Source organism: Lygodium microphyllum, chromosome 23 (assembly GCF_053477565.2).
Source record: "Lygodium microphyllum isolate KBCC chromosome 23, Lygodium_microphyllum_v1.1.10, whole genome shotgun sequence".
NCBI classification, from domain to species: Eukaryota; Viridiplantae; Streptophyta; class Polypodiopsida; order Schizaeales; family Lygodiaceae; genus Lygodium; species Lygodium microphyllum.
In genome coordinates, this window is record NC_141157.1 from 29084815 (window position 1) to 29110499 (window position 25685).

Consider the following 25685-nt stretch of genomic DNA (forward strand, 5'->3'; position numbering starts at 1 on the left):
GCCTAGCATTTCATAGGCCAAAATACTTACTAGATTATGGTACTCATAAAATCAAAGAGCTTAATTGGTATAGAGATCCTTGAGTACAAGCATAGAATATAGTACAAATGTAGGTGCTTCTAGCCTCTATTGATAAAATTGGGAAATAATTTACTCTGTGAAATAATGCAACTAGTTCTTTGGAAATGTCTCTTATTGGATTTTGTAGCTTGGTCTAATGGGGGGCACTAGCAACAAAATTTTGAGGACTTACCGCTTGTTCACACTAGTACCTTGGTCATTATGAAATCTTTTAAGATGGCAACAATTTGCCAAACAATAGAAAAATGGCACTCTCAATCACATTATTAATGGGAACTATACATATGCACAATTGTTAAGCAAACAGATCAAAGGGGAATATGCAAACGGAGAATTGTTAAAGAAGCTTGCACTTGGTAAAGGGCTAGTGTTGGATCCTAGTCAAGTTACCATTTCCATGGGCTCTCCTCTTACCTCTTCAATAGTGAGAAGAAAGGGCCAAAATAGAAGAACGTTTGCATGATGTCATAAATCCATCCATCTTCATGCAAGCATATATGGTAGGGTTTTTACGTGATCCCTTCAAAACCAAAGTCATGACTCACTTCACTTCATAAAGTCTTCGTCGAGAACCTTGTGACAAGGAGAAGAGAAAAGTTCCATGTTTTTGTTTATTTTCTACCAATGTTGTAATATAAACAAATGATTGCAACTAGGGATAGTCATCATTGATGTGCTTCTCATTGGCAAGATGTAACGGAATACAAGTCACAGGGTTGTGTGTGGGGTGTAGCTCCTAGCTTTCTTCCCTAGAGCCACGAGTCTCATAAGGAATAAGGATCCCCTGTTTCTCATTGGCAAAACCTAAGTCAACCTAAGTAAGTACGAGTCATCGGGTCCTATGTGGGGCACAACTCCTAGCCTTAAAAAAAAGAAGAAGGTGAAAGGAGACTGATAGCAAAGAAGGTGAAAGAAGATTGATATTACTATCAAAGGGTTTTTACATCTGCATGAAAGCATGATGAAGAAGTATCATGAAGGAATAAGGATCCTGTTGCTTTAAGAAAGTGTTTGTTTGGGATTCTAGATTCAAAAGCATAAAGTTCAAACAAAGGTCAGATCGTTAGATTTTCGGACACTTGAAAAAGGCTGAATGAATTTTCTTGGGGTGGGGCGGGGCAGGGGCCGGGGGGGGCCGCGCCAGCTCATGATGATGACGTGGCTTGGCACTACAGCAAACCTGCACAAGAGCAACATTGCCTTCCAAGTCTCCTCCTCCTCCCCTTCTTCTTCTTCTTCTTCTTCTTCTACCGAGACAATCGTGTCCGGCAGCAGCAAACCTGCCTCGCTTGTTTGTTTGCTCGCTCTTTTGATTTGTTTTTGTCGTTGGGTTCTCTGGGCTTTCTTCAATCATGCTGCATTGAGTCCGTTTGTGTGGGGTATCGAAGCTGCACCTGCGATTCTGACCGTCTCATGGTAGATTGTGTCACAAAGGGCGGTGCTCTCCTTCGACACGGAAACAGGACAACTGCCCATCTCCTGCACAGAAATTTACAGGACAGGCGCTCTTCCTCTCCACAGAAAAGGACAGGTGCTCCACAGAAAAAAGGGCAAGTGCTGTCAAAACAGGGCAGGTTCTCTCTTCTTCTGCACGGAAAATTAGGGCAGGTTTCCTCTTCTTCTGCTCAGAAAAACAGGGCAGGTCCTCTCTTCTGCACAGAAAAACAGGGCAGCTGCTCTGCTCCAATGCTACAAGCTCGTCTCTCTATACAGAAATAAAGAAAGACAGCTCTTTTATCTTGGAGTGCTCCGATTTCTTCTGAGATAGACAGGTGCTGGTGCTCTCATAAGCTCTAGAAGACAATTCATCTAGCGGAGAGAGACAGGGTTTGCTTATTCTGCCAGCTGTTTGAATCGTTCAGATCCTTTATGCATGGAAGGAAGAGACCTGGACGGTCCTCCTCCATCGTTCGTTCAGACAGGGAATGGCTCATTCGGATCTTACCTGCATCGTCCTCCGAGCTTCATTGGCAACAACCCCGTCCATGCCCCTGCAGTCATTCGCCATAATTCCTCTTCCTCTTCGACATCTTCGCCCTCTCACGCACTTGCCATGGTTGGCCATGAGTCGAACCCGCCCATCCACAATCTGAACTCTTCTGCTCGGGAAGGCTTAATGTCAGACCAACAATTGCCAGCTACCCCAGCTCCAGCTGCCGGGATGAATATGGGCATGGGCATGGGTATGGGAATGGGTATGACAATGGGATTGTCTAGATCAGAACCACCCAAGCGAAAGAGGGGTCGTCCCCGAAAATATGCCCCTACAGATGCGAACGGAACTATGATGGCTAGTGGAAGCTTCTCATCTCCCAAGGTGAAGCAGAAAAGAGGGCCCAACAAGAAGACCCAGGCATCCTTACTTGGTACAGGCTTAAGCTTCTGATCTTATTATTATTATTATTATTATTATTATTCTTCTTCTTCACTCAATTGCCTAGCAACAGTTGGATTCTCTTTTGAGTGCATAAGCATTTTTGAGGGGTAAGGTACACCAGAAGCTGCATGGATTATTAAAGGATCTTGTTTGACCTCAGGAAGGAGAGGTTGTTGATGCATGTGAAACAATCCTGTAAGACTGACTCCCTAGGAAGGACGGACATTTATGGTGAACATTTGGGTGCATATTCAAGTTGTTATTTCTCTTCTCTTGAAGAAAGAAATTGCGTGGCTGATGTTAAAAGATTTTTACGTTACCTTTCAACTCGAATTCGATCAAAATGGCAATTAAGCAAATCAATCAATCACATTTAGAAAGTTTGGGAATATTCCAAAATTTGTCACATAATTTGGGCTGAAAACAAAGTGTTCAAGTAATTAGTTTTTCTAGGCGAATGCATCCAACCTATGTATCCTAGTGGCGATGCACAGCTTTTCTAGGAAGATCTGTTATACGAAAGTAAATGGTGGATTACAGATGAGGGTCTAAGGCCTGTCTTTGAAAGGGGTGGATGTTTTTGATGCACCAGACAGGGTGACAGATTGCAAAGTTTTACGATGGTTTTACCAATTTGTGGTGAACTGACTTCTTATCCAATGAATGAAATGTGCTATCCACACTTTCCAGTCATTTCAGCAAGTGGCCAAAGCTTGAAGGCTGCCTAAACTTTGTTGTTGCGGACAGTTTTATGGATGGATGAGCTTCATACAATCAGCTGCATGATGACCTGTCTTCTTTATTATGAAATCAGAAAGTAATAAATGATGTGCAAATTCAAATGACTGACCATGAACATGCAAATGCATGTGTAAAGAGGGTGTTCCCACTATAGTGTACAATAAGCATAGGGCAAAGGGCTTATTGGTTCTGCCTAAAGGCTGGAATTTGGTAGCCAGTTTATTTGCCTCCCTCAACCTTCAAACTTCTGTTTATTTCATTTCCTTTCTTTCTTCTATGTTTTCTTTACTGTTTTGTTTTTAGGGCAGGAAAATTGCCACTTGTGGTTTTGTAGTTTGTTACATATTCTACCAATTGCAAATATTTTCAGTGTGTTTAAAGCTTGTAGATCACTGATCTTTGTGTGTCTACCTATGAGTCCTAAGGAGAAAAATCATCAAGTTGCGAATCCATACTAACACAAAGAGCTTTTCATTATAAACCTGTATTAGCAGCCACGTTACTTCTTGACAAACCAACAACCATAGTTACTCATGAGGACGAGGCTGAGTTTGTTGAATGGGAAGTCTATGCAAGTTGGGGTCACGAATACTGTAATGGAATGTCTAGGGGATGTGAAGTGGTCCATTTTCCAGCAGTGAAAGCAACTAGAATAATCAAACTGAATAACAAAGATCTCTGCATTACAAACCTGTATTTCCAGCCCCATTACTTTTTGGCAAACCAATAAGAATGGTCACTCATGAGGATGAGCCTGAGTTTTTTGAATGGCAAAGTCTTTTCCAAGCGGGGTTAATAGTCTAATGGAATGCTTAGGGGATGTGATGTTACCCATCTGCTAGAAAAAACAACTAGCATAGCTTGATGGAATGTTTAGTGGATGAAAAAACGAAGGATGCACCTTGGGCAAGTGAAGTCTCAAACAAGCTTCAAAGAGCCCTATGGGGGGACCCATTGACCAACTTCCTCTTAGAAGCATCACATTTCCTTAGGCATACCCATTGGTATGGGAAAACTTTAACAAGACAAAGTTGCATTTACTAGCTTGCTATTGGCGTTTGAAGTTTGGAGGTTGTAGGCACATCACTAATGGCCTAGAGAGGATTGAGACTTCAATGGAGAGGATATGTAACACCCACAATCCCTAGATGTAGTCTTGAAAGAGCTAGGTTATATTTAGGGAGTAAGCTCTGATATCAGGTTGGAATGGCATCATAGAAGCAATGAATACATGAAATTAGATGTTGAATCTCTAGGGATGGTAGAAGCAATGAATAAGATACAAGATGGCAGCCTTGAGTGAGTATTAGATGCACACGAGTGAGGGTGTTGTTGAGAGAGGACAAATTGACCATGTGGTGTCTGGCCCAAAAGGCAAGAAAGAGAGAGCGCTAGGGTTCTATATATTGAAACTCCTAAGTGTGGTCTAAAATGTTGGGTGGACAAAAGGTTTCTAGCCACAATAGAAGTGGCCATGTTGGAGAAAACTCACCTAATTGATCCCAAACGAATAATAAATGTCAGAGCTATATGACATTCCCCATTTCCTTAGTAATGGGGTTCACAACCACGAGATGACATACGACATGTACTGGACGGTTGCCACATAAATTAAAGTGTTAATCAATGAATACAATATATACAAGGAGACATTTTAAGGAGTTGTGATTGTGCATATATTTTTAAATATATTTATAGCGCATGTAAGTAATATGTGAGACCTAGAGGCTTAGGCCTTTTAAAACATGGGGCTCCAGCCACTTAATGCATGTGCAAAAGGGCTAGAGCAAAAAGGGCTAGAGGCAAGTAAGCGAGTGATGTGGCAAACATGCGTTACACTTGCTAAATCTTAATGAACCAAGGCTAGTAGGTGAATTGTGTAGCTCACACACTCTTTGCTTTCTCTTTTGTAGATTTTTCAATGATTAAAACCCTCATTTGCAAATGAGATTAGCGAGTAGTCTTATTTTATGTTGATATCTGAACAATCCATTCCACATGAGGAATTGTTACATGATCTTGGAAAGTTTTAAATTTTACATGTTTGTAGTAGAGGAACCAAGAATATTGTCTACCAAGAGTTTGGTAAAATTGAAGGGTTGTTCATAAGGGAGTTCAGCGTGTAAGTGCATAAGCACTATTAAAAAAAGATTGCCCACTTTGCATCTAGATCTTCCTAGTTTTTTTTTTTCCCTCAAGAGGAGGAAGTGTCACCAAGGTCTTAATTTATTAATGTTATATTCATGGGAAACATTTTAAGGAGTTGTGATTGTGGGGGCATATTATAAAGTATATATGTAGCAAGGTTGAGGGAGGGATGATTAACAACACATGTAACACGTATGACCAAGGGCTTAGGCCATTTAACATACATGGCTCAATCATTTAATGTGTTTGCACAAGGGCTAGAGCCAAATAAGTGGGTGAAAGTGGTAGATATGCACCACACTTGCTAATGATTAAGTAATTAATCTCAAAGTAGGTCGTTTCAAGGGGCCAGCACATACACTTTTTTCTCTCTTTGCTACTCTATTCAATTCTTGAAACCCTAATTTGCAAATCAGAGTGGCAAGTAATTTAGTCTGATTTTACAAGGACACATGAGAGAGATCAACACAAATGTAGAATGATGAAGGGTCCCCATGTTGAAGGCAAAATACTGAATGGAATGGGGCATGAGGTATGTTCAAACGTTGCCGATGAATAGGTGCCAAATGAATGATTTGGCAGATTTAGGAGGACAAAATATGGCCAACTTGAAAGGGGAAACAAAGTGGTTTGACTTAAAATAGAGCAAACAAAAAATTTGGAGAGAAATCCTAAATATTTTGTGCCTTGATCTAGAGTTGGACACATACTCTCAACAAGCATCACAATTCATTTGAATTTGAAAAATACGACAAAACTTTGTAACCCAAGGTGATTATAATGTATCGAAGTCTCCTTTGATTTGCCCACTTGAATCACAAAAGCATATGGACAAAAATATGTGTGAAGTAAATTAGATTTGGTGTTGACTAATGTAAAAACATTGTTTGCTTTAGAAATGAATAAAAAGTGTTTTTATTCTTGTGAGTATAGTAGCCAAAAAGAGTTAGCTCAATAGTTAAATGGATTTAAAGGTGCATTTCCAATCGATTTAGGTTATGGGTAGTAACCTAATACACTAACCCCCCTTGCAGCCTTTGTGAAGCTTGACCTCTAGAAGTGGAAAGGCAAAAGCAAATGATATTTAGAGAAGGGGTTTATCAAACCCATCGATTCACCATGGGCTTCATCTATTTTATTGGGGAAGAAAAAGGATGGCTTTATGTGCCTTTGCCAATTATAGGGCATTAAAAAAAGAATATAGGTAAAGAATAAAGTCCCTCCATATAAAGGATCTGTTTGATCAATTTAAGGGAGCTAAATTATTTACAAAGACAGATTTAAGACCAAGTTAGAATTAAGGTTGAGGATGTGTCAAAAACATAGTAGCCAAGAGTTTCGGAAACGGCAAAGTAGGAAATGGGTTTCAAACAAGTTTCCTATAGTATTAATTTTTAAGAAACGTTTCTTACCTATATAGTAAAAAAATATAGGTTATAGAATCCATATACATAAAGTATTGAAAGAAATAATCCACCTATCCATTATCTACATGACCAATGATAAAAAAATACACTATAAACATGCAAATAATATCAAACCGTTTAAAAAATAGGTGCTACTAGCCATTTTGAAAGCATAACGTACTTTATATCTATTAACATCATTATCAATGATAGTTAACATAATGTTTAAAAGGAAACATTACATACCATTTTGAAGTGAGGATAAAAGTAGTGAATATGAATAGAATAAAAGAAGTAACAAAGTGTCACACAAGCCCCAAGCCTCATGAACCTTGTTAAATATTCAATACATAAATAGATTATGGAAACTACTAAAAGTCAATCCTCAGTCTTTGACTCCAAGAGAATGTATCATGAGTCATGACTCATACCGAACGTCCTCCTCACTATCCTCAATCTTCTCCTCCTCCTCCTCCTCTTGATTACTCTTCTTGCTAGAGTCAAAGCTCTCAAGTAGATCCTTGTCAGTAGCTACAATGATACTTGTGCTAGCTATACTACGAGTAGGAGCTGCTGATCTTGTAGCTTGAACATGCATCATAAGCTCCTCATACAACATGGAGTAAATATCCCTCTCCTCTAGAGGGATAATAGGGATATCTTTTGTCTTTGTAATGTCGATTTTGTCGATATTCACTTGCCTTGGCTCTATTGGATTTCCCTTCTACTCCATTAGCTTGAGATTACAATGGCAAAACCATAGTTACGGGGAACGGGGAACGGGAACGGGACCCCCTGGAACGGGGGGAACGTCCAAGGTCGGGGAACGGGAACGGGGGGAACGGCACATGTCTTAAGTGCCCCAAATATGCCCTGCATGACCCAAACTGCCCCAAAGAATGTCCCTCTAATTGCCCCAATACCCGTCAATGCATGAAATTGACCCAAATGTCCCAACATTGACTCGATTACCCCCATAGCTCCAAATTGCCTTGAATTGCCCCAATTATCCCAATTTCCCTTGAAATTAGACAATATAAATGGATGAATACCTTGGAATTGAGGATCGGCTGAAATTTGATTCTGATTTGCAAGAGTTGATAATGCATCAAATTTGAACTTTGCATAGACTCCTAATTAGATTGTGGGTTGTCTTGACACTTTGAATCTTCAACCTGAGAGAGAGAGAGAGAGAGAGAGAGAGAGAGAGAGAGAGAGAGAGAGAGAGATTAGTGTGTGCACATTAAACAATGGAGATGGGTGAATATGTGGTAGAAGGACTATGACCCAAGTTAAAAAAAAAGAAAAAAGAAAAAACGTCAATTTTCAGTAAACAGGCCTGGAACGGCCATTCCAAATAGGGAACGGCAGGGAACGGCAGGGAACGTTCCCTGGCCGTTTCACCTCCTTGGAGGGTTTGGAACGCGTTAGGCCGTTCCTACAGGCCGGAACGGCCGTTCCCTGTTTCTATGGGCAAACACAAGCGGCTCCAGATGTGTAGTAGAGAGCTTGTTTCTCTACTTGGTATGAAACCAAGCCCATGTACTCTAGTTCCTCTCACAAGGACTAGAACAAAATTGTGTGAGAGAGTTCTAATAGCAATACGTCTCTATAATATCATCAGTGCAAGCATTAGAATAGTATAAATTTAATCTTTAATTAAAAAATAAGTATATTGTGCATCTCAAATTCATGATAGCTAAATTACCAAGTTAGGAGTTGAAGTCCCGTATTTTTCCCACCACGGCATAGGCTGCAATTGTGTCTCCTTGAGTAATGCAGTTGGCCGTCCAAATGACGGACTGCCATTGTGGAAATGAAGCAGCTCATCTTCAAGCTTTTCCATGAGTTGTAATCACCTACAAACCTTTTAATGTACTCTATCCATCTTGTTTCCAGCTCTTGATTCACATATTGTTCTTCACTTCTTCACAATGGATGCAATATGTGGGCAACTAGATGAATGGGCCTATAGAACCCATCCCAACGATTGTTCCATATTTGCCTTATTGCTTCAACTCTACAAAAACTCCAACAGCATTTCAAGTGAAAACATGTAATATAATATACACGTACTTTACATTATAAAATTGGATTAACAAGTACTTGTGAGTAGACAAACATGTGCATGTGTTAAGGCTCCACCAATCTTGTCCGTAAACTCATATAGAAGTCCAAATGGGCTGCCCCTCCATATCTATAATACGAAGGATACTATAGGTAGGTTGCAAAGCCTTCACAAGTGCTTCTGCTTCAATCCACCAATCATTCCCTAATACCATGCGTGCAAATGCAAGAGGCTTTGGCTTTTCCCCATCTTCCCATTCAGCCCATTTGTGACTAACCACAGTATGTAGGAGTCCTTGGGGTACTCTGATAAGCCTCTCCAAAACAATGAATATATAGGCAAATTGAGTTTGGGATGGATTTAGGAGCTCCAAGTCTTTGTTTCCTTGTATATGCTTAGGACCTTTGGCCTTTTCATGACAAAATTGACCATGCTTGTTGCAATTCGAAAAATCCTGGATACCCAAGGTAAGTTCCCAATGTCCTCAATCATCAAATCCAAGCAATGTGCTGCACAAGGAGTCCAAACATTTTTTGGGAACTCATCTTCTAGCATCCTACCCATTGAGACACAGTTTGAGCCATTGTTAGTCACCACCTACGCAACATTTGTGGACCTATCTCTTGGATAGCCTCATGAATGTGATGCATCATGAATTCTCCTATGACCACTGTCCTTGCCACTGATGCATCAATGGCCTGAATAAACATGGTTCCTTTGCAAGAGGAGATGAGAATGTTGTAGACATTCTGTTTACGTACATCGGACCATCCATCACATAATACAATGCAACCATATTTTACCCATGTGCCCTTAAGGGGCTCCAGCTCTGTAGTAATAGCCGCCTTTTCCTTTCGAAGCTGAGTAGTGTGAAGAGCTTCATAGGGAGCCCCATCCCATTTACATCGTATTTGAGAGACTGCTCACATAACTCTTCCAACGAGCTGTGCATACAATGTTGAAAGACAAGGCACATTGAATGAACAACTTGGTCAATTCCCTTGTGGCCTTCTTCATTGCTTGCTTTTGAAACCCAACTTTTATACTTTGCCTCCTCAATAAAGGAAGGGCTGTTCTTTTCTCTTGTGGTGCATTACCCGAACTGTTACTTGCAACATTACTGTGACTACCTTCGTCTACTTGAAACCTAGAGCCTTGGCTTTGCATATCACCCGGTTCCATGCCAATGTCAAGGGAAGGCTCCTTGAGATGTTCAGGGTCTTCCATACATCCAAATCATGGCCTAGCTGCTCAGCCTTCCAAGCCTTCAGTGGCTCATAGACATGTCTAGGAACTGCTGAGCATTTGTCTATTCCAAAGCCTTTTGTGTGGGTGAGATGTGCCTTAAATCTAGTCAAAAGCCCACCATACTCATTGGCACAATACTTGTACAGCCACTTTGATATGCCAGAACCTACAAACTTTCCCAACAAGGTCATATGGCTCCAAAGATTATTTGACTTTCGAGGCATGGTGATTCTTGAACTTGTAAGCTGGGAGGTTGCTGCTGTAATCTACAGCCAGCTGCAAAAACACAATGTATTATCAGAAAGAGAGAGAACACCTTGCTATCTACATCACTATTTACTGCAGAGTTCAGAGTCCAGACTTTTGATTGCAGACTGTGGTCAATATCAGACTGCAGTATTTACTGCAGAATTCAGGAGAGAGAGAGAGAGAGAGAGAGAGAGAGAGAGAGAGAGAGAGGGGCTGTTTATAGCAGACCAGTATTTACTACAGATTTCAGAATTCAGGCCAGTCAATTACAGAGAGAGAGAGAGAGAGAGAGAGAGAGAGAGAGAGAGAGAGGTCTGCTCTCGACAGCAATGCAGAATCCAGACTGAATTAATGTGAGAGAGAGAGAGAGAGAGAGAGAGAGAGAGAGAGAGAGAGAGGCTATTTACAGCAGACTCTAGTATTTACTACAGATTTCAGAATTCAGAGTCCAGACTAGTCAATTACTCAGAGAGAGAGAGAGAGAGAGAGAGAGAGAGAGAGAGAGAGAGTCACGGGGCATGGGGACATGAAATTTTAAGATGCTCTAATCTTGCCGATAACATTTGATTAAGATGTTAATCAAATGCACAAGGTTCTTTAGCACGTGATGCACATGGTAGTTATTTCATGGTAATAGGCCAAGGACTCCAAGGATGTAGCGGGTGTCAAAGGCAAAAGTTGTAATAAGTTATGCTTGACAGGTATTACGGTGTCAAACTTGGGCCTAGACCAATTTATTGGCCACTAATGTTAGTGGTGACATTAGAGACTAGGCATTAATTAATTAATCAATTCCAGTCTAAGAGTCAATAACTGCTTAGGAATACTTGGAAGACAAATTGGCCTAGCCAATTTAATTATTGGTTGGTGAAATTAATTTCTCGAGAAGTAGAATAGTTATTAAATTAATTTTTAAAATTAATATTCTGAAAATTAACTTAATAAGCTGAATAATGCTGGAAAATGGGATTAGAAGGTTGTCACTTGGCAAAAATTGCCCAGGCAAGTGAAAAAAACGTTTATGAGGGTTGGTGGAAGATTCAAGCCATTGTGAGAGAGAACGAGGCTGTTAGAGAGGAAGGAGAGGTTATTGATGTGATTTGCAATCACCAAGGATTAGTCCTATAGCATGTAAGAGCAATTTGGAGCCCTCTAGGAGCAGGTGGCAGTAGCCCAAGGTTCTTTTGGTGTAGGTGATAGCATACATGAGGGGGCAGTAGTCTTTTTGATAGTCCTAAGTTGTAGGTGCTAGGTTCCATGGCTATTTGAGCAGGGCAATAACAATTTTTCAATGTTTCTCATGATGAAACTCTGAAATTTTTCTCTCTATAATATTTTTTCTTATTTCCTAGCCATTTCTCAAGTTATCTTAGCATTTTCCAGTAGTTTGAGCCATTAGAGGAAGAGATTTCAGTCAATCTATGCTATTAACCCTAATTTACAATAGAAATTGGGGTTTTGACAGCCACCTTTGGATGGGTGCTTAGAATTGAGGGTCTAAGACTTAAATTCTAGCAATTGAAATTGAGGAATTTTAGGGAGATTCAAGAGGTTAGCCAGCCAATATCAGATTTGGGGCTGAATGTGTCTTTGAAGGAGTAGGATGAAGACCAATCCCCAAGCAAACCAAGGGCAAATTGGTTTGGAGGCTTGCTGGTCAGTTTTGATAACAAGAGGCACTTGGATTAGCGGAGGAGGTCAGAGGATCTCATTTGTACTCCATCCATTTGCAATAAAAGATAAAGAAATACCGCAAGGGGGGCCAATTTTGAGACTAACAGATTTTCTCATGTCTAAGATTATATGATAAAGTGTGCATTTTAGTTTTGTGAATTTGTTAATTATTATAATTAGTGCTTAATTAGGATATTTATCACCCTATCTGAAAAGGAAGGTTGGTTTCATGGTTCCACCACTAGAATACCATCGATTCCCTCAAATTGGTGGGCCTGAGGCACTTGATTGGAGGTTAAAAGCTTTGCTCTATTGCTGAAATTGTATTGAGCTAAGCATTACAATAAGAATGTCTTTAGGTAGTGAGATGGGATCAAGCAAGGATGATGCCTCTCAATTTGAAAATTCACAAAGTATTGGGGAAAGTGCAATGCCTGATCTTGGACAAGGCACATAGCATGGGTAGCAAGCTGAGAATGATGAAATTGGATAAGAGGTGGGTCCTTCTAGGTCTCTTGAAGTTGATGACCCCAGCAAGATAGAGGAATTTGATGACCTGTTTAAAGATTAGCTGAGGACAACAATTGAAATGTTAATGCAATTGGCAAATGATCCTCAATTTATGGGCTTTTTAAATTCTTAAAGAAGGGCAGCAAAGGCAAGAAGAGGAAATCATCTTCGAAAGCTTTGGGACAATAGGATGCACTCAAAGAAGAGCCAATACATTAGCATGATGTTCTAAATGTGGGTAGTGAGCATAAGCAAATAATGCTTGTGGGGCAATTGATGCATATGAAGGCCAACTTAGAAGTACCAATCCAATGTTTTTTGGATAACAAGGCACACGTGCAATTATGGGGCAGCCATGATACTTTGGTGATGGTACTAGTTTCCATGCTATGGTGGGTTAGGGACTGCATATGGGATGTATGATACAATTCCTTATCATATTCAACAACCAATGCATGGTGTGCAAGGCTCAATGTATCCAGGTATGGTTAGTAATATGCATAACCCCATGTATAGCAATATTGGCATGATATTGGGACACAACGTGACTGTTACAAGTTTGACAGTGTATTTATGCAATCCACTATGTTTGGAACTCATGGTATGAATATTGGTTATGCAAATGCTCTGTATATAGTGTTGGTTATGAAGAAAAATGTTGCTAGTAATGCATGCAATGTATGAGAAAATGTATCTTAGTGTGGTTGGTAGTATGCAAATTCCCATGCACAGTCACATTGCAATGGTCAAAAGTATGCAAACAAGAATGTTTCTTAATGCATTTGGTGCTTCTAGCATGTCAGGTATACATGAGGGCTAGTCAAGTGGATATAATGTTGCATATTAGTTAAGTTGGAATTGCAACAATGTGAAAGTATAAAGTATCGCAATGCTTAAGGGGACAAACGGCCTACAACCTAGTGGAGGTTTTTAGGTAAGTAAAGTTAGAGGTAAAGTTTCCATATGCTTCTTGGTAAAGCTTTAACATTGTTTCACCAATAGATGCAAAGTGGATGACTTGGTAGACCATCATTAGTTGTTGCAACTTTACTGAGATGCCTTTTAGCTAGAGCCGACTTTAGTTCGGACTTAGTCAGGTTCAACAGAGTAGGGTTTCGGAGCATTGCCTGATGCTTAAGGGGTAGATAGCACTTTCACTCCAATTTTGGACAGCTCTTGTATGTAGTGGATCTTGGATGCATTCACTATGCATCCAAGGTACTGTGCTGACAATATGTCTACCATGAGATCACTACTCAGTGTACTAGTCACCATGAGATGTATGTAGATGAGTATGAGTTTCACCCAGGCACTGAAACTATACTTTTGTATCAGTTTTTTTTCAGTTTGTCATGAGTTTTTGCCTCGGTTTTGAGACAAAAATTATGTTCAGTTTCAGCTCAATTATTCATAAGTTTGGGAACCTTTTATGGTCACCTTTGGGATCAATTTTGCATCAATTTCTGCATTAGTCATTGATCAGTTTTTGCAATCAATTTGTGATGAGTTCGAGGTCACATTTGCAGTAGTTTGTGATCAGTTCTTAGATCAGCAAGTGATCAGTTGATACTTAGTTTTCAATGGTTTACAGCTGGTTCCATGGACAACAGCATGTTAGTAAATGCTATTGATAGTTTCAGCCATGGTTTATGCTGAAAATATGCTTTATTGTGGTTTTGAAGTCAGAATAGTTGAGAAACATGAGTTATGGATGTATTCAATGTGTTTCTAGCAACAATTCTGGATTGTATTTTAGATATATATCATGTTTATGCTCGTTGGAATTTTTCAGTAAGGTTTGGGGCATGTGGCATGGTTGGATAATAGTGACTAATGTTGCGACTATGATGTCTAATGGGAATTTTAGTGCAGTTTACTTTTCTTTTGGCACAATGCAGTGTGAGGATGATTGCAGGGATCTTAAGGGGGTTTTGTCATGGGGACGTGAAATTTTAAGATGCTTTAATCTTGCCGATAACATTTGATTAAGATATTAATCAAATGGGCAAGATTCTTTAGCACATATGATGCACATGGCAGTCGTTTCATGGTAACAGGCCAAGGACCCCGAGAATGTAGCAGGTGTCAAAGATAAAAGTTGTAATAAGTTATGGTTGATAGGTACTACGGTGTTAGATTTGGGCCTAGACCAATTTATTGGCTACTAATGTCAATGGTGACATTAGAGGCTAGGTATTGATTAATTAATCAATGCCAGGCTAAGGGTCAATAATTGCTTAGGAATACTTGGAAGACTATTGGACTAGTCAATTTAATTATTGGCTAGTGAATTTAATTTTTTGAGCAGTTTAATAATTATTAATTTAATTTTTAAAATTAATATTTTGAAAAATAATTTAATAAGCTAGTTAATATTGGAAAATGGGATTAGAAGGTTGCCTTCTGGCAAAACTTGCCCATGCAAGTGGGAAAAACCTTTATAGGGGTTAGTGGAGTCTATTCCAGCCATTGTGAGAGAGAATGAGGCTGTTAGAGAGCAAGGAGAGATTGTTGATGTGATTTGCAGCCATTAGGGATTAGTCCTATAGCATGTGAGAGCAGTTTGGAGCCCTTTAGGAGTAGGTGATAGTAGTCCAAGGTCCTTTTGGTACAAGTGACAACATATAGGAGGGGGCAACAGTCTTTTTGGTGGTTTTAATAGGTGATAGGTTCCATGGTTGTTTGAGCAGGGCAACAACAAATTTTCAGTGTTTTTGATGATGAAACTCTGAAATTTTTCTCTCTACAACATTATTTCCCGTCCCTTAGCAATTTCTCAAGTTATCTTAGTATTTTCCAGTAGTTTGAACCATCAAAGGAACAAATTTTAGTCCATTAGGGTTTTGACAATCGCCTCGGGATACGTGGTTAGAATTGAGTGTTAGAATTTCGCCAATTCTATGGGTAGTATTCAATGTTTTAGTCTTTAGTTCTTTTTTAGTTCTTAGTAAGAGTTATAAGTTGTCACCACTCTTACAGTTAGAGTTAGAGTTAGAGTTAACTCTAGTTGAGTTAGAGCTAGGTCTATCTTAGACCTATCTTGTACCTTTTATTCTCATTCTTTCAGTTCAGCAAAGTACACTCTACTCTTTTGCTTCAGCACACTCTCATTGTCTCTCTTTTCTCTCCTCTATGGTTGGCTGTCATTTTCCAACATTTGTTATTAGAGCAAGGTTGTACGCACGGATTTAGTTCAGCCACCGTCAACCGGTGCCACCCCGCCTAAGGTCCTATTGCTGTTAGCCAGCTCTCTGCTTGAGGAAGAGAAGGACAAGCTTTTGCTGTTTTTAGCTTGTGCACAGCCCTACGCGTAGTTCTATGTACAGTGAGGAGTGATAGCGTTGGCGAGTTCATCTCCCATGAGTTTTCTGAGTTTCTACAGTAGAATGGGATCTCTTGCTAGCTCACCTCTACCAACTCCCCCTCTCAGAATGGAGTCGTAGAGCGTAGGAACCAGACAGTCATGAAAATGGCATGCTCTACGCTGTTTGCAACAGAGATCTTGGAGCGCCTTTGGGTTGAGGTTGGTAACACTGCGGTGTATATCCTCAATCGTTGTCCGACTACGGCTCTTTCTCAGAAGACCCCATACAAGGCATTCTTTGGATCTCGCCCTGTCCTATCCCACTTCAGAGTCTTCAGGTTTGTTGAGGAGAAACTTCTTTGGTTAATTCATACTAGGCCAGACTTAGCTTACTCAGTCAGCATTCTCAGTCAGTATTTCACAGCATCTAGCATGTCACATTGGATTGCATGTCTTCGTGTGTTGTGTTATTTATGATGTACTTATTGACCTCACTTATGATTCTTGTTTATGTTTGCAGGGATACAATGATTTTGATTTGGGTAGGAGATCCTGACACCCGGCGTTTCCATGGAGGCTACCTTTTCACCTTGGGCATGGCTTCTATTTCTTGGTTCAGTTGTAAGTAAGAGACGATGGTGGCTTCCATGGCCGAGGCTGAGTATAGGGCTCTCTTTGATGACACCATTGGGACCATCTACTTGAGGAGCTTACTGGCGGCGCTTAACTTTCCTTGTGACTCTTCCACTGTTGTCTACTATGACAACTAGAGTGCTATTGCCCTTGCAAACAATCTGATCATCACACCACAGACGTGCCATGTGGGAGTCCACTTCCATGTTTCCAAAGAGTAGGTTGAGCTAGGCACTATCCGCTTAGAGTTTGTGCCTTCATCAGACAATTTTGTAGACATTTTGACCAAAGGAGTTTATTGGCCGATTCTTTGGTAACTTCTACCGAGGATCAACTTGGGTACACTCTCCTCTACTTCTTTTGATTGACGGGGAGAGGGTGCTTCTCTCTTGCTTTCCCTTTCAGTTTGAGAGGGAGCAACTACTTTTCTTGATAGTGATAGTGACGATGCTTACAATTTTTAGACATTGATTCATTCATTTATTCTTTTGTATTGTACTTATGGACATTTATAACTTTATCCGCATTGTTAGGATGACATGATTATAAAAGGACACTTGGGTAAGTGAACAATTCTCCTGTGAGCGCACTGTCCAACTAGCACCGTTGCATTGTATTTTGTGTGAGCATGACGTCTTACATCTTCCTTTGCATTACCCCATGCATTGGCATTTTGTTTATATAAACATGCATTTGTGCACTTTTCGGTCTTTTGGAGCGGTTGACTTTGGATCCACCATATTCATGGCATTGCACATAGTAGTCTCCAAGGCAGTTCTCCCTAGCTTTGCTTGTCTCGCTTGCTTTATATATTTGCTATATTTGTGTCATCCACACCTTAGCCATTTTCCTTTTTAACTAACACCTAGTAGTGGTAGGGATAGTATGCTTGTTTTGTGAAGGTCTTGGGTTTGACCATCCCTTATCACTCTCTCGTTTGGGGCACCAATACTCAATAGGATGAAAACTGATTTGAAACCTTCACTCAATGTTAAATCTCTCAAAACTACAAAGCCCTTAAGAAAGAAACAAAAAAAGTCCATAGTTGATTCCATCCGTCTTTGCAGGACTTGGTAATCCACTGGGCAGTTGTCATACACCCTTTGTCCGATGCCGTAGCCTCTCTGGGGTAATCACTTGGGCTCCCTTGGTAAGATAACTATCGCCTCTGTAGTCTTAGTAGGCCATTGGGTAGCTGACGCGCATCCTTTGTATGATGCTCTGGTTGCTTTGGGGTGGGGGGTGCCTTGGGGTAAAACATAAAGAAAAAAGGTCTTGGCTAGCGTCCTTCTCGTGGCACTGTTGTTGGGCCTGAGAGGGGGTGTTAAGCTAAAAATACATTAGCTTCACTTAACAGCTCCAAAACATGCTTAATTAAGAAACCTTTTTTATTTAAAAGAAATGCGTTTCTAGAGAGTATCTGTATCCCAGAAGCACAAACCCACTTGGGAGGGCCCAAACTTTCTATGAATAGGTATGTTGTCCTCCATTTAGCTGCACTAATCTCCTTTTTGCAAGTTTTAGGTGTTTTCAGCTTGCTATCCACACCTTGTTCGTGGAGGATATCACAGTCCAAGCTGTCCATTGCAATCTTCACTCATATGGTGCTTGTTTCCAGCCCTTTATCATCAGTTTGCTGCTATTTCCAGCCAAGGGATTGCTGCTGTCTATCATCCAACTGTCGTATAGCCTGCCGCGTCAGCATACTGCTGCGTTTGTAGGCCCCAGCTACCACCCTGTAGATTTTCCCTCTCCTCTCAGTTGTCGCTGCAAATTTTCTCCTTAGTCTGTGTTTGCTATTTTCTCTCCTCAGCGTGTGTTTTTAGTCCTTCTCTCTCCTCACTTTCGTTTTTAGTCTTTCTCTTTCTTGCACTACTCTTGGCATCAGATCCAGCCTTTCTTGGTTACATTTGCTGGTATTCGACATTTGGAGATTGCCTTGTTGCGATTTAGGATTTGTTCAGAGTATGACACACACTCTAGCTCATTACTTCTGCCTTGATTCTTGAGATACAAGAGTTCGAGGTATAGTATTCATTCACTACATAGTGTGTTTGTTGCATGAGCATTGTATATTCAATAGTCATATCATTTCATTCATTCTCTGTGCTCATTGTCTTTGAGTTTCCCTAACTTGTTAGTGAGTCATTCCTTGGCCACGTTAGTAGTACGGACAACGCAAAGGAGCCATGTCAGCACAGTCGGACAGTTGCCATGCGGCACAACAATAGTCGGATAGGTTTTTGGGTAATTGGCTGTATTAATTGCAGCCGATCTTTTTTTTGCTTATTTTTTGTGATATTTTCTGCTATTTATAGCAGATTGGTCCAGCACTCGGGATATATTCTGATCTTGAGATTTGACAGAGACAGGCTACTGTGACTGACAGCACGTGGGCTGATGGAGATCGAGGTCCTCAAGGCGGAGACACACGACGATATTTTCGTTGCACTTGTGTATATTTCTGCACTCCTATACAACATACTATACTGCAGATTTTCAGTGGTTCACTATCTCCTTTTCTCTCTCTCTCTCTTCTCTCTATGTTTACCCTCTCTCAGTCTTTGTCCTACACTTCCACATCACTGCACTCTGACATGGTATTAGAGCGGTGAAATTGGACTGATTGATTGAAGAACCTACTTAAGGAGGAGATTTCAGCGCGACACAAGGCTGTGTTTTGAGTATTTGAGGGCGAGCGGGAGGGATGCGCATCGGAACAAGGCTGAAGCGAGTGTGGGCGTGCGGGAAATGAGTCCAGCTGGTGAATTTGCTGCAGGTTATTGCTGTTCGAAGGGAAGGAAGGTTGTATTTTAGGCCTTCCATTGCAGATTTTACATTTTCATCGTCTTTGGCGGTTGAGGAAGGTTCGGAAAGCAGAGGAAACAGTCCTAACAGGCTGCATTTACACAACCAGAGAGGGACTGATTTTACGTTTATGCAGGCATTACAGGTGAACATGTCTACAGAGACTGATTTGGAGTTCTAGGCGATCATGCACAGCAAGGTGCTTGTTCTACTGGCTCTTCCATTAGATCAGAAGCTTGATAGTGACAATTACTGCATTTGGCGGGTGATGATGTTGGCCATTTTGGAGTCTAATGATTCGGTGGAGCTTGTGATGGAGGAGATTAACAAGCCTTCGGTAAGAGATGAGTTCAAACTCTCCTCCATTGCTCATGCGGAGTTGACCAAGGTCCAGTCTCATTGGGACAAACTGAATGCCAAGATTCGTTCTTTTCTTTTTCTGTCTTGTACTACAGCCGCGATACCTCACATCGAGCACTTCACGGTGGCTCGAGAGATATGGCTGGAGCTCGACCAGATGTATAACTTGATGACTTTGATGAAGAGGGTTTCTTTGGAGGTGTAGATACGGACCTTGTTCGTGAATAAGTCTTCTTCGCTTCGGGAATACATCAATAAGCTTCGGTAGCTTCAGATGCAGGTTCAAAATGCGGGGAAGCCTATTTTCTCCAAAGACATGGTGATCACTTTGTTGTCCTAGTTACCGCCATGATTCGGTACCTTTTATTATGCTCTTATTGCATCAGGGTGGGAGTCGACTCTTCGATGGGAAGCATTGGTTCCTATGGTCTTGGACCAGGAGGAACAGTTGAAGGGACAGAATGCTTCCAAATCGGAGGCTTTGGTTGGTCAAGCCTCTTAGTAGAAGGGGAAGGAACAAACGAAGAAGGAGGACAACAAATCCAAGAAGGACAAGCAGAAGGAATCAACTTGCCATATTTGTGGTAAGACGAGTCATTGGAAAAAGGATTGCCTCGACAAAGACAAGAAGGACACCAAGAAGGACACGAAGGATTCTGGAGCGGTGACTGTACCCTCATCAATTGCTTTTCTACACTTAGCAATCATTGAGGACTCTTCACCAAAGACTTCTGATGATGCGATGATAGCTTCCCAAGCTCGAGAGTGAATCGTGGACAGTGGTGCCTCACGGCACATGACTCCTGTTGGTGTTATCCATTTGTGACCTTCGCGTAGGCAGATTCTCATTGGAGACAGCTCTTCTGTGTCTATTACTGTGCGGGGTGAGATGCAGCTGATTTCAAGTGGACGTGGTGGTATCCACACTTCCGAAGTGTTGCATGTCTAGGCTTAGGGTATTAGTTGCTTTTGGTTCATAAGATTTGTTGTCTTGGCCTCTTGGTGGAGTTTGACAGTGATGCTATTTAAGTCCTTGATCGTGGATCGAGGAAGGTTCTCTTAGTAGGATATAAGAAGAATAGCATCTACAAATGGAAGTCTTCTACAACTCTTACCTCTCTTTTTTTTACTTCTCAAACACAGTCCGAGCTATAGTATGCTTGGTTTGGCTACTTGAACTATGAGTACCTTCAGAAGGTGTCGCGAGGATCGTTTGTTCGAGGTTTGCCGGACATAGTGGTGAGCCATCAGCCATGTGTCTCATACATTCATGGGAAACTACATCGAGAGGTGATTCCTAACAAAGCTTCGAGGTGGTCTACTTAACCTATGGAGCTTGTATCTACTGATCTTTGTGGCTCAATGAGGACTGAGTCGCTGAAGGGGAGCTTGTACTTCATGTTGATCGTGGATGACTACAACAGGATGACATGGGCTTATTTCTTGACATTGAAGTCGGAGGCTTTCTCGCACTTCAAGGATTGGCTTCTCTTTGAGGAGAACCGATTTGGCTGGCGGCTGAAGACCTTGCACTCAGACAAGGGTGGTGAATTCTAATGAGTTTGCTTGTTATTGTGCAGATAGAGGCATTCATGAGGAGTTTGCTAACACTAACACTCCTCAAGAGAATGACATTTTGGAGTGAAAGAACCGTAGTGTGATCGAGATGGCGTACACCATGATGGAGAACCGACAGACACCTCAGTTTCTATGGGCTGAGGCAATGGCTACTACAACCACATTCTCAATTGATCTCTCACTTCGGCCGTTGACAAGATGACACCTTTTGAGGCTTACTTTGGGACTAAGCCAAATGTCTCTTATTTCCGGATCTTTGGGTGTGACGCTTATGTGCACATCTTGAAGACGCAGCGTGACAAGTTCGAGACGGCTTCCTGATGACAGGTTTTTGTTGGCTACAGCTCCCAATCCCAAGGTTATTGTCTGTTTGATTCCATCAAGCGGGATGTCTATACGAGCCGAGATGTGTGGTTTGTGGAAGTTCCGGCCACAGAGGGGGGTGAGGAGCGCCCCGTCCTTGGAGATCCATGGGAGAGTTGGGCTCCTGAGAAAGTTCCTTTGGAGCCAGAGCCTCTTGATGGAGATTCTTCTTCTGATTCAAAGTCTTCTCTTCCATCGGCCACCCCAATGGAGCTTACGCCGGTGGATGTTCGCGAGTCTTTAGCAAATGGAGAGCGACGGGGAGAGGTCGAGCCTCCTCCTCGTTGGGCTCGGGACACACTCCAAGATTCAAGGATTGAGGGGGTTCCTGAGGAGTGGAAACCACAGGATGGACCGTGGAGGTCACGGAGGAATCATACGCATTTTACGGAGCTTGTTTGCTTTAACTATTGTTTGATGACCCGTGTTATGCAGAATTGAGAGCCCGCTTCAGTGAAGTAAGCTTTGTAGTTTGACCATTGGCAGAAGGCTATGGAAGCCGAGTTGGAGGCTATTGAGAGGAATGACACTTGATCTTTTGTGCCTCGTTCCTCTCACAAGAAGGTGATTGGCATCAAGTGGGTCTTCAAGACCAAGTACCTTAGCGATGGTTCTTTGGACAAGCACAAGGCTCGCCTTGTTGCTAAAGGTTTTGCTCAGCGCCGAGGTAGTGACTTCCATGATACTTTTGCCCCCACAGCTCGTATGACGACTATTCGAGCTGTTCTTGCCTTGGCTGGCCATCGGAGATGGCTTGTCTATCAGTTGGATGTGAAGTCGGCCTTTCTCAATGGTGACTTGTAGGAGGAGATCTATGTTGAGCAGCCTCCTGGCTTTGGATCCTCGGATGGGAAAGTTTACAGGTTGAAGAAGGCCTTGTATGGCCTCAAGTAGGCTCTGCGTGCATGGAACAAGAAGATAAACTCGTTTCTTCAGTCAAAGTTGGGATATCGGCGCTCCACGGCCGATCTGCAGCTTTATGTGCACACTTCCGAGGCTGGTCGTGTGTTGTTTGTGTTGTATGTTGATGATTTGATTCTGATAGGGGATCATGCACAAACGGTTGAAGAGACCAAGAAGGTGATTGGCATCAAGTGGGTCTTCAAGACCAAGTACCTTAGCGATGGTTCTATGGACAAGCACAAGGCTCGCCTTGTTGCTAAAGGTTTTGCTCAGCGCCGAGGTATTGACTTCCACGATACTTTTGCCCCCACAGCTTGTATGACGACTATTCGAGCTGTTCTTGCCTTGGCTGGCTATCGGAGATGGCCTGTCTATCAGTTGGATGTGAAGTCGGCCTTTCTCAATGGTGACTTGTAGGAGGAGATCTATGTTGAGCAGCCTCCTGGCTTTGGATCCTCGGATGGGAAAGTTTACAGGTTGAAGAAGGCCTTGTATGGCCTCAAGTAGGCTCTGCGTGCATGGAACAAGAAAATTAACTCGTTTCTTCAGTCAAAGTTGGGATATCGGCGCTCCACGGCCGATCTGCAGCTTTATGTGCACACTTCCGAGGCTGGTCGTGTGTTGTTTGTGTTGTATGTTGATGATTTGATTCTGATAGGGGATCATGTACAAACGATTCAAGAGACCAAGACAACTTTACATCAGACGTTCGAGATGACGGATTTGGGGCTTCTTCATTTCTTCTTGGGTCACAAGATTTATTAGTCTCAGAGGGGGATTTTCATTTCTCAGTAGAGATATATTCAGAAGCTCTTGGTGACTTTTGCGATGGAGACTTGTCGGACCATTTCTATTTCTATGGATTCGAACTGGAAGGCCACTTCACACTCAGATTCTCCCTTGACTGATGCTTCCTGCTACCGTCAGTTGATTGGATCCTTGATTTGGCTACTCAACACTCGTATTGATCTTTGTTTTGTTGTGGTCCTTTGGCGGGGTTCATGAGTGAATCCAAACAGGTGCATTGGCAGGCTGCCTTGAGGATGCTTCGGTATTTGAGAGGGATCTCTGACTTGGGGATTTTGTATGTAGCAGATACAGCTGCTTCAGATATTGTTCTTGCAGGTTGGAGCGACTCGGATTGGGCTGGCGATGTGGACGACCGGCAGAAATGTCATAATTGCAAAAAGCCAAGTCACTATATTAATGAATGCCGTAAGAGATTAGCCAAAGAGAAGAAAAAGGACTCCGGGTTGGTGTCCAAAAGACAACAACTAGCAAATTTGCTGATAGTGATACTTCAACTAACTTTGTGGAGGAGGACTATGCATTTTTGACTTGCAGTTATGATTCTTCAAGGGTTGATTCATCATTTAATGCTGCTGAAATGTAGTAAACATGAAATTTTGATAGTGGAGCTTCAAAGCACATCACTTTTAAGAAGTGTTTGTTTTCCTCTTTGCATTCAGCCTTTGCTGAGAAGTGTGTTACATGTGCGAACAACAGTAATTATGATGTTTGTGGTATTGGGACAGTCATTGTTGCTGTTGCAGATGGTTCTAACTTCATGCTTCTAGATGTCTTGTTTGTACCTGACATTATAAAGAACTTGTTGCCTATTTTCACTTTTAACAAGCATGGCTTTCAGGTTATCTTTGAGGATGATAAATGCATTGTCAGAGACGGGGAGATGGATTATGCACTCAGGTTGTTTAGGATCCTATATAAGGGTTTGTGTTATTTGGATACCTATGATGTTCTGTCTCATGATGCTCAAGTAGTCACTATCCTATTGTCTGCTATGCAGAATGCAAAGCTATGGCATTCCCGCTATGGACATATAAATTTTGGAAGCTTGATGACTCTTGAGAAGTGTCATATGATAGATGCATTGCCTCCAGGAGACTCCACCTTCTCATGCACGCGAGCGATGTATTTTGGGCAAGATGAACAGATTTTCCTTCAAAAAGGATAGTGCAATGCGTGTTGTCTAGAAATTGCAACTTATTCACCCTGATATTTGTGGATCCATGAGGATATATGCACTTGGAGATCATCTTTACTTTGTTACATTTATTGATGACTGCTCTCGTTATATATGGGTGTATGGCCTAAAAGCAACATCTGATGTGTTTATGCATTTTAAACATCTTGTTGCAAAGCTTGAGGTTGAAACTGGCTTGACAGTGTAGACACTTCGCATGGATAGAGGGGGCAGTATATGTCTCGTGCTTTTGAGACATATTTGCTTGATCATAGTGTTACGCATCAAGTCACTGTTGGAATGACTCCTCAACACAATGGTGTTGTTGAAAGGAAGAATCACTCTTATGGAGATGACTCGTTGTATGCTCAAAAGCAAGGGACTGCCTCATAAATTTAGGTTAGGAGGACTTTTATGTGCAAATCATTTGTTGAATCATGCACCCATCAAGGCACTAAAGACGATTACTCTATTTGAAGCTTGGCATGGCAAGAAACCCAAGGTTGACTACTTTTGGGTGTTTGGTTGCATAGCCTATATACATGTTTCGAAAGAGGTTCGTGGGAAGCTTTGTGACAAGGTTGTAAAATGCATATTTACTGGCTATAGTTCGGAAAGCAAGGGCTATTGCTTGCATGACCTACGTACAAAGAAAGTTTTTGTCAGTAGGTATGTCATATTTACTGAAAATGCTGCATTTTCACATGATGAGTTTCAAATGCCAGTCACCCATGACATTGGTGATGTCTTTGATGGTCTCTTGCCACTTTCTTTGGAGTCCATGCCCATTGTAAATGGCCAAACAAACATAATACAACAAGTTGTTGTTGGACCATATATGCTTAAACAACAGGGTATTGATGATGGTTTGCCACACACAATGCAAGATGCAGTACAGCATGAACAAGTTACTGTAAATGCAACAAAAACAGTCTCTAGGTGGTTGTTACAAACTTTCCAAGAGAGTAAAATGGATGCTCCTTTAGCTCAAGGCACTAGAATGGTTGCTAGACATGCAAGACATAATGTAGAGGGAGCCCATTTGGTTGATTTTACGGAAGTAGATGATTGTGATGAGCATGTATTTATGAGCTCACTATTGGATGATGATGATTCTACTTCCTTGGATGAAGCTCAACAAGATGTACATTGGATGCAAGCCATGTAGGATGAGTTAAGACTCTATTGCCACTAACTCTACATGGGATCTTGTGTATTTACCACTTGGCAAGAAGACCATTAGCACAAAG

General features: G+C 41.5%; 1 protein-coding gene and 1 pseudogene across 2 annotated transcripts in view; one reads left to right on the top strand and one right to left on the bottom strand.

Annotated features, from left to right (window-relative positions):
- Nucleotides 1–1253: 1253 nt before the first annotated feature.
- The window catches only part of LOC148015999 (AT-hook motif nuclear-localized protein 10-like), a 120138-nt gene continuing 95706 nt past the window's right edge, over nt 1254–25685 (top strand). Inside the window, exons 1-2 of one of the 2 annotated variants that reach the window (XM_087664752.1) lie at nt 2330–2447; nt 2619–2689. In XM_087664752.1, coding sequence (XP_087520878.1) covers nt 2635–2689 — 55 coding nt within the window. In that variant the 5' untranslated portion in view covers nt 2330–2447; nt 2619–2634. Of the gene's footprint in view, nt 2448–2618; nt 2690–25685 lie in introns of both variants that reach the window. The other variant, XM_087664751.1, reaches the window with a different exon arrangement.
- On the bottom strand, nt 8301–10384 carry LOC148016000 (uncharacterized; annotated as a pseudogene).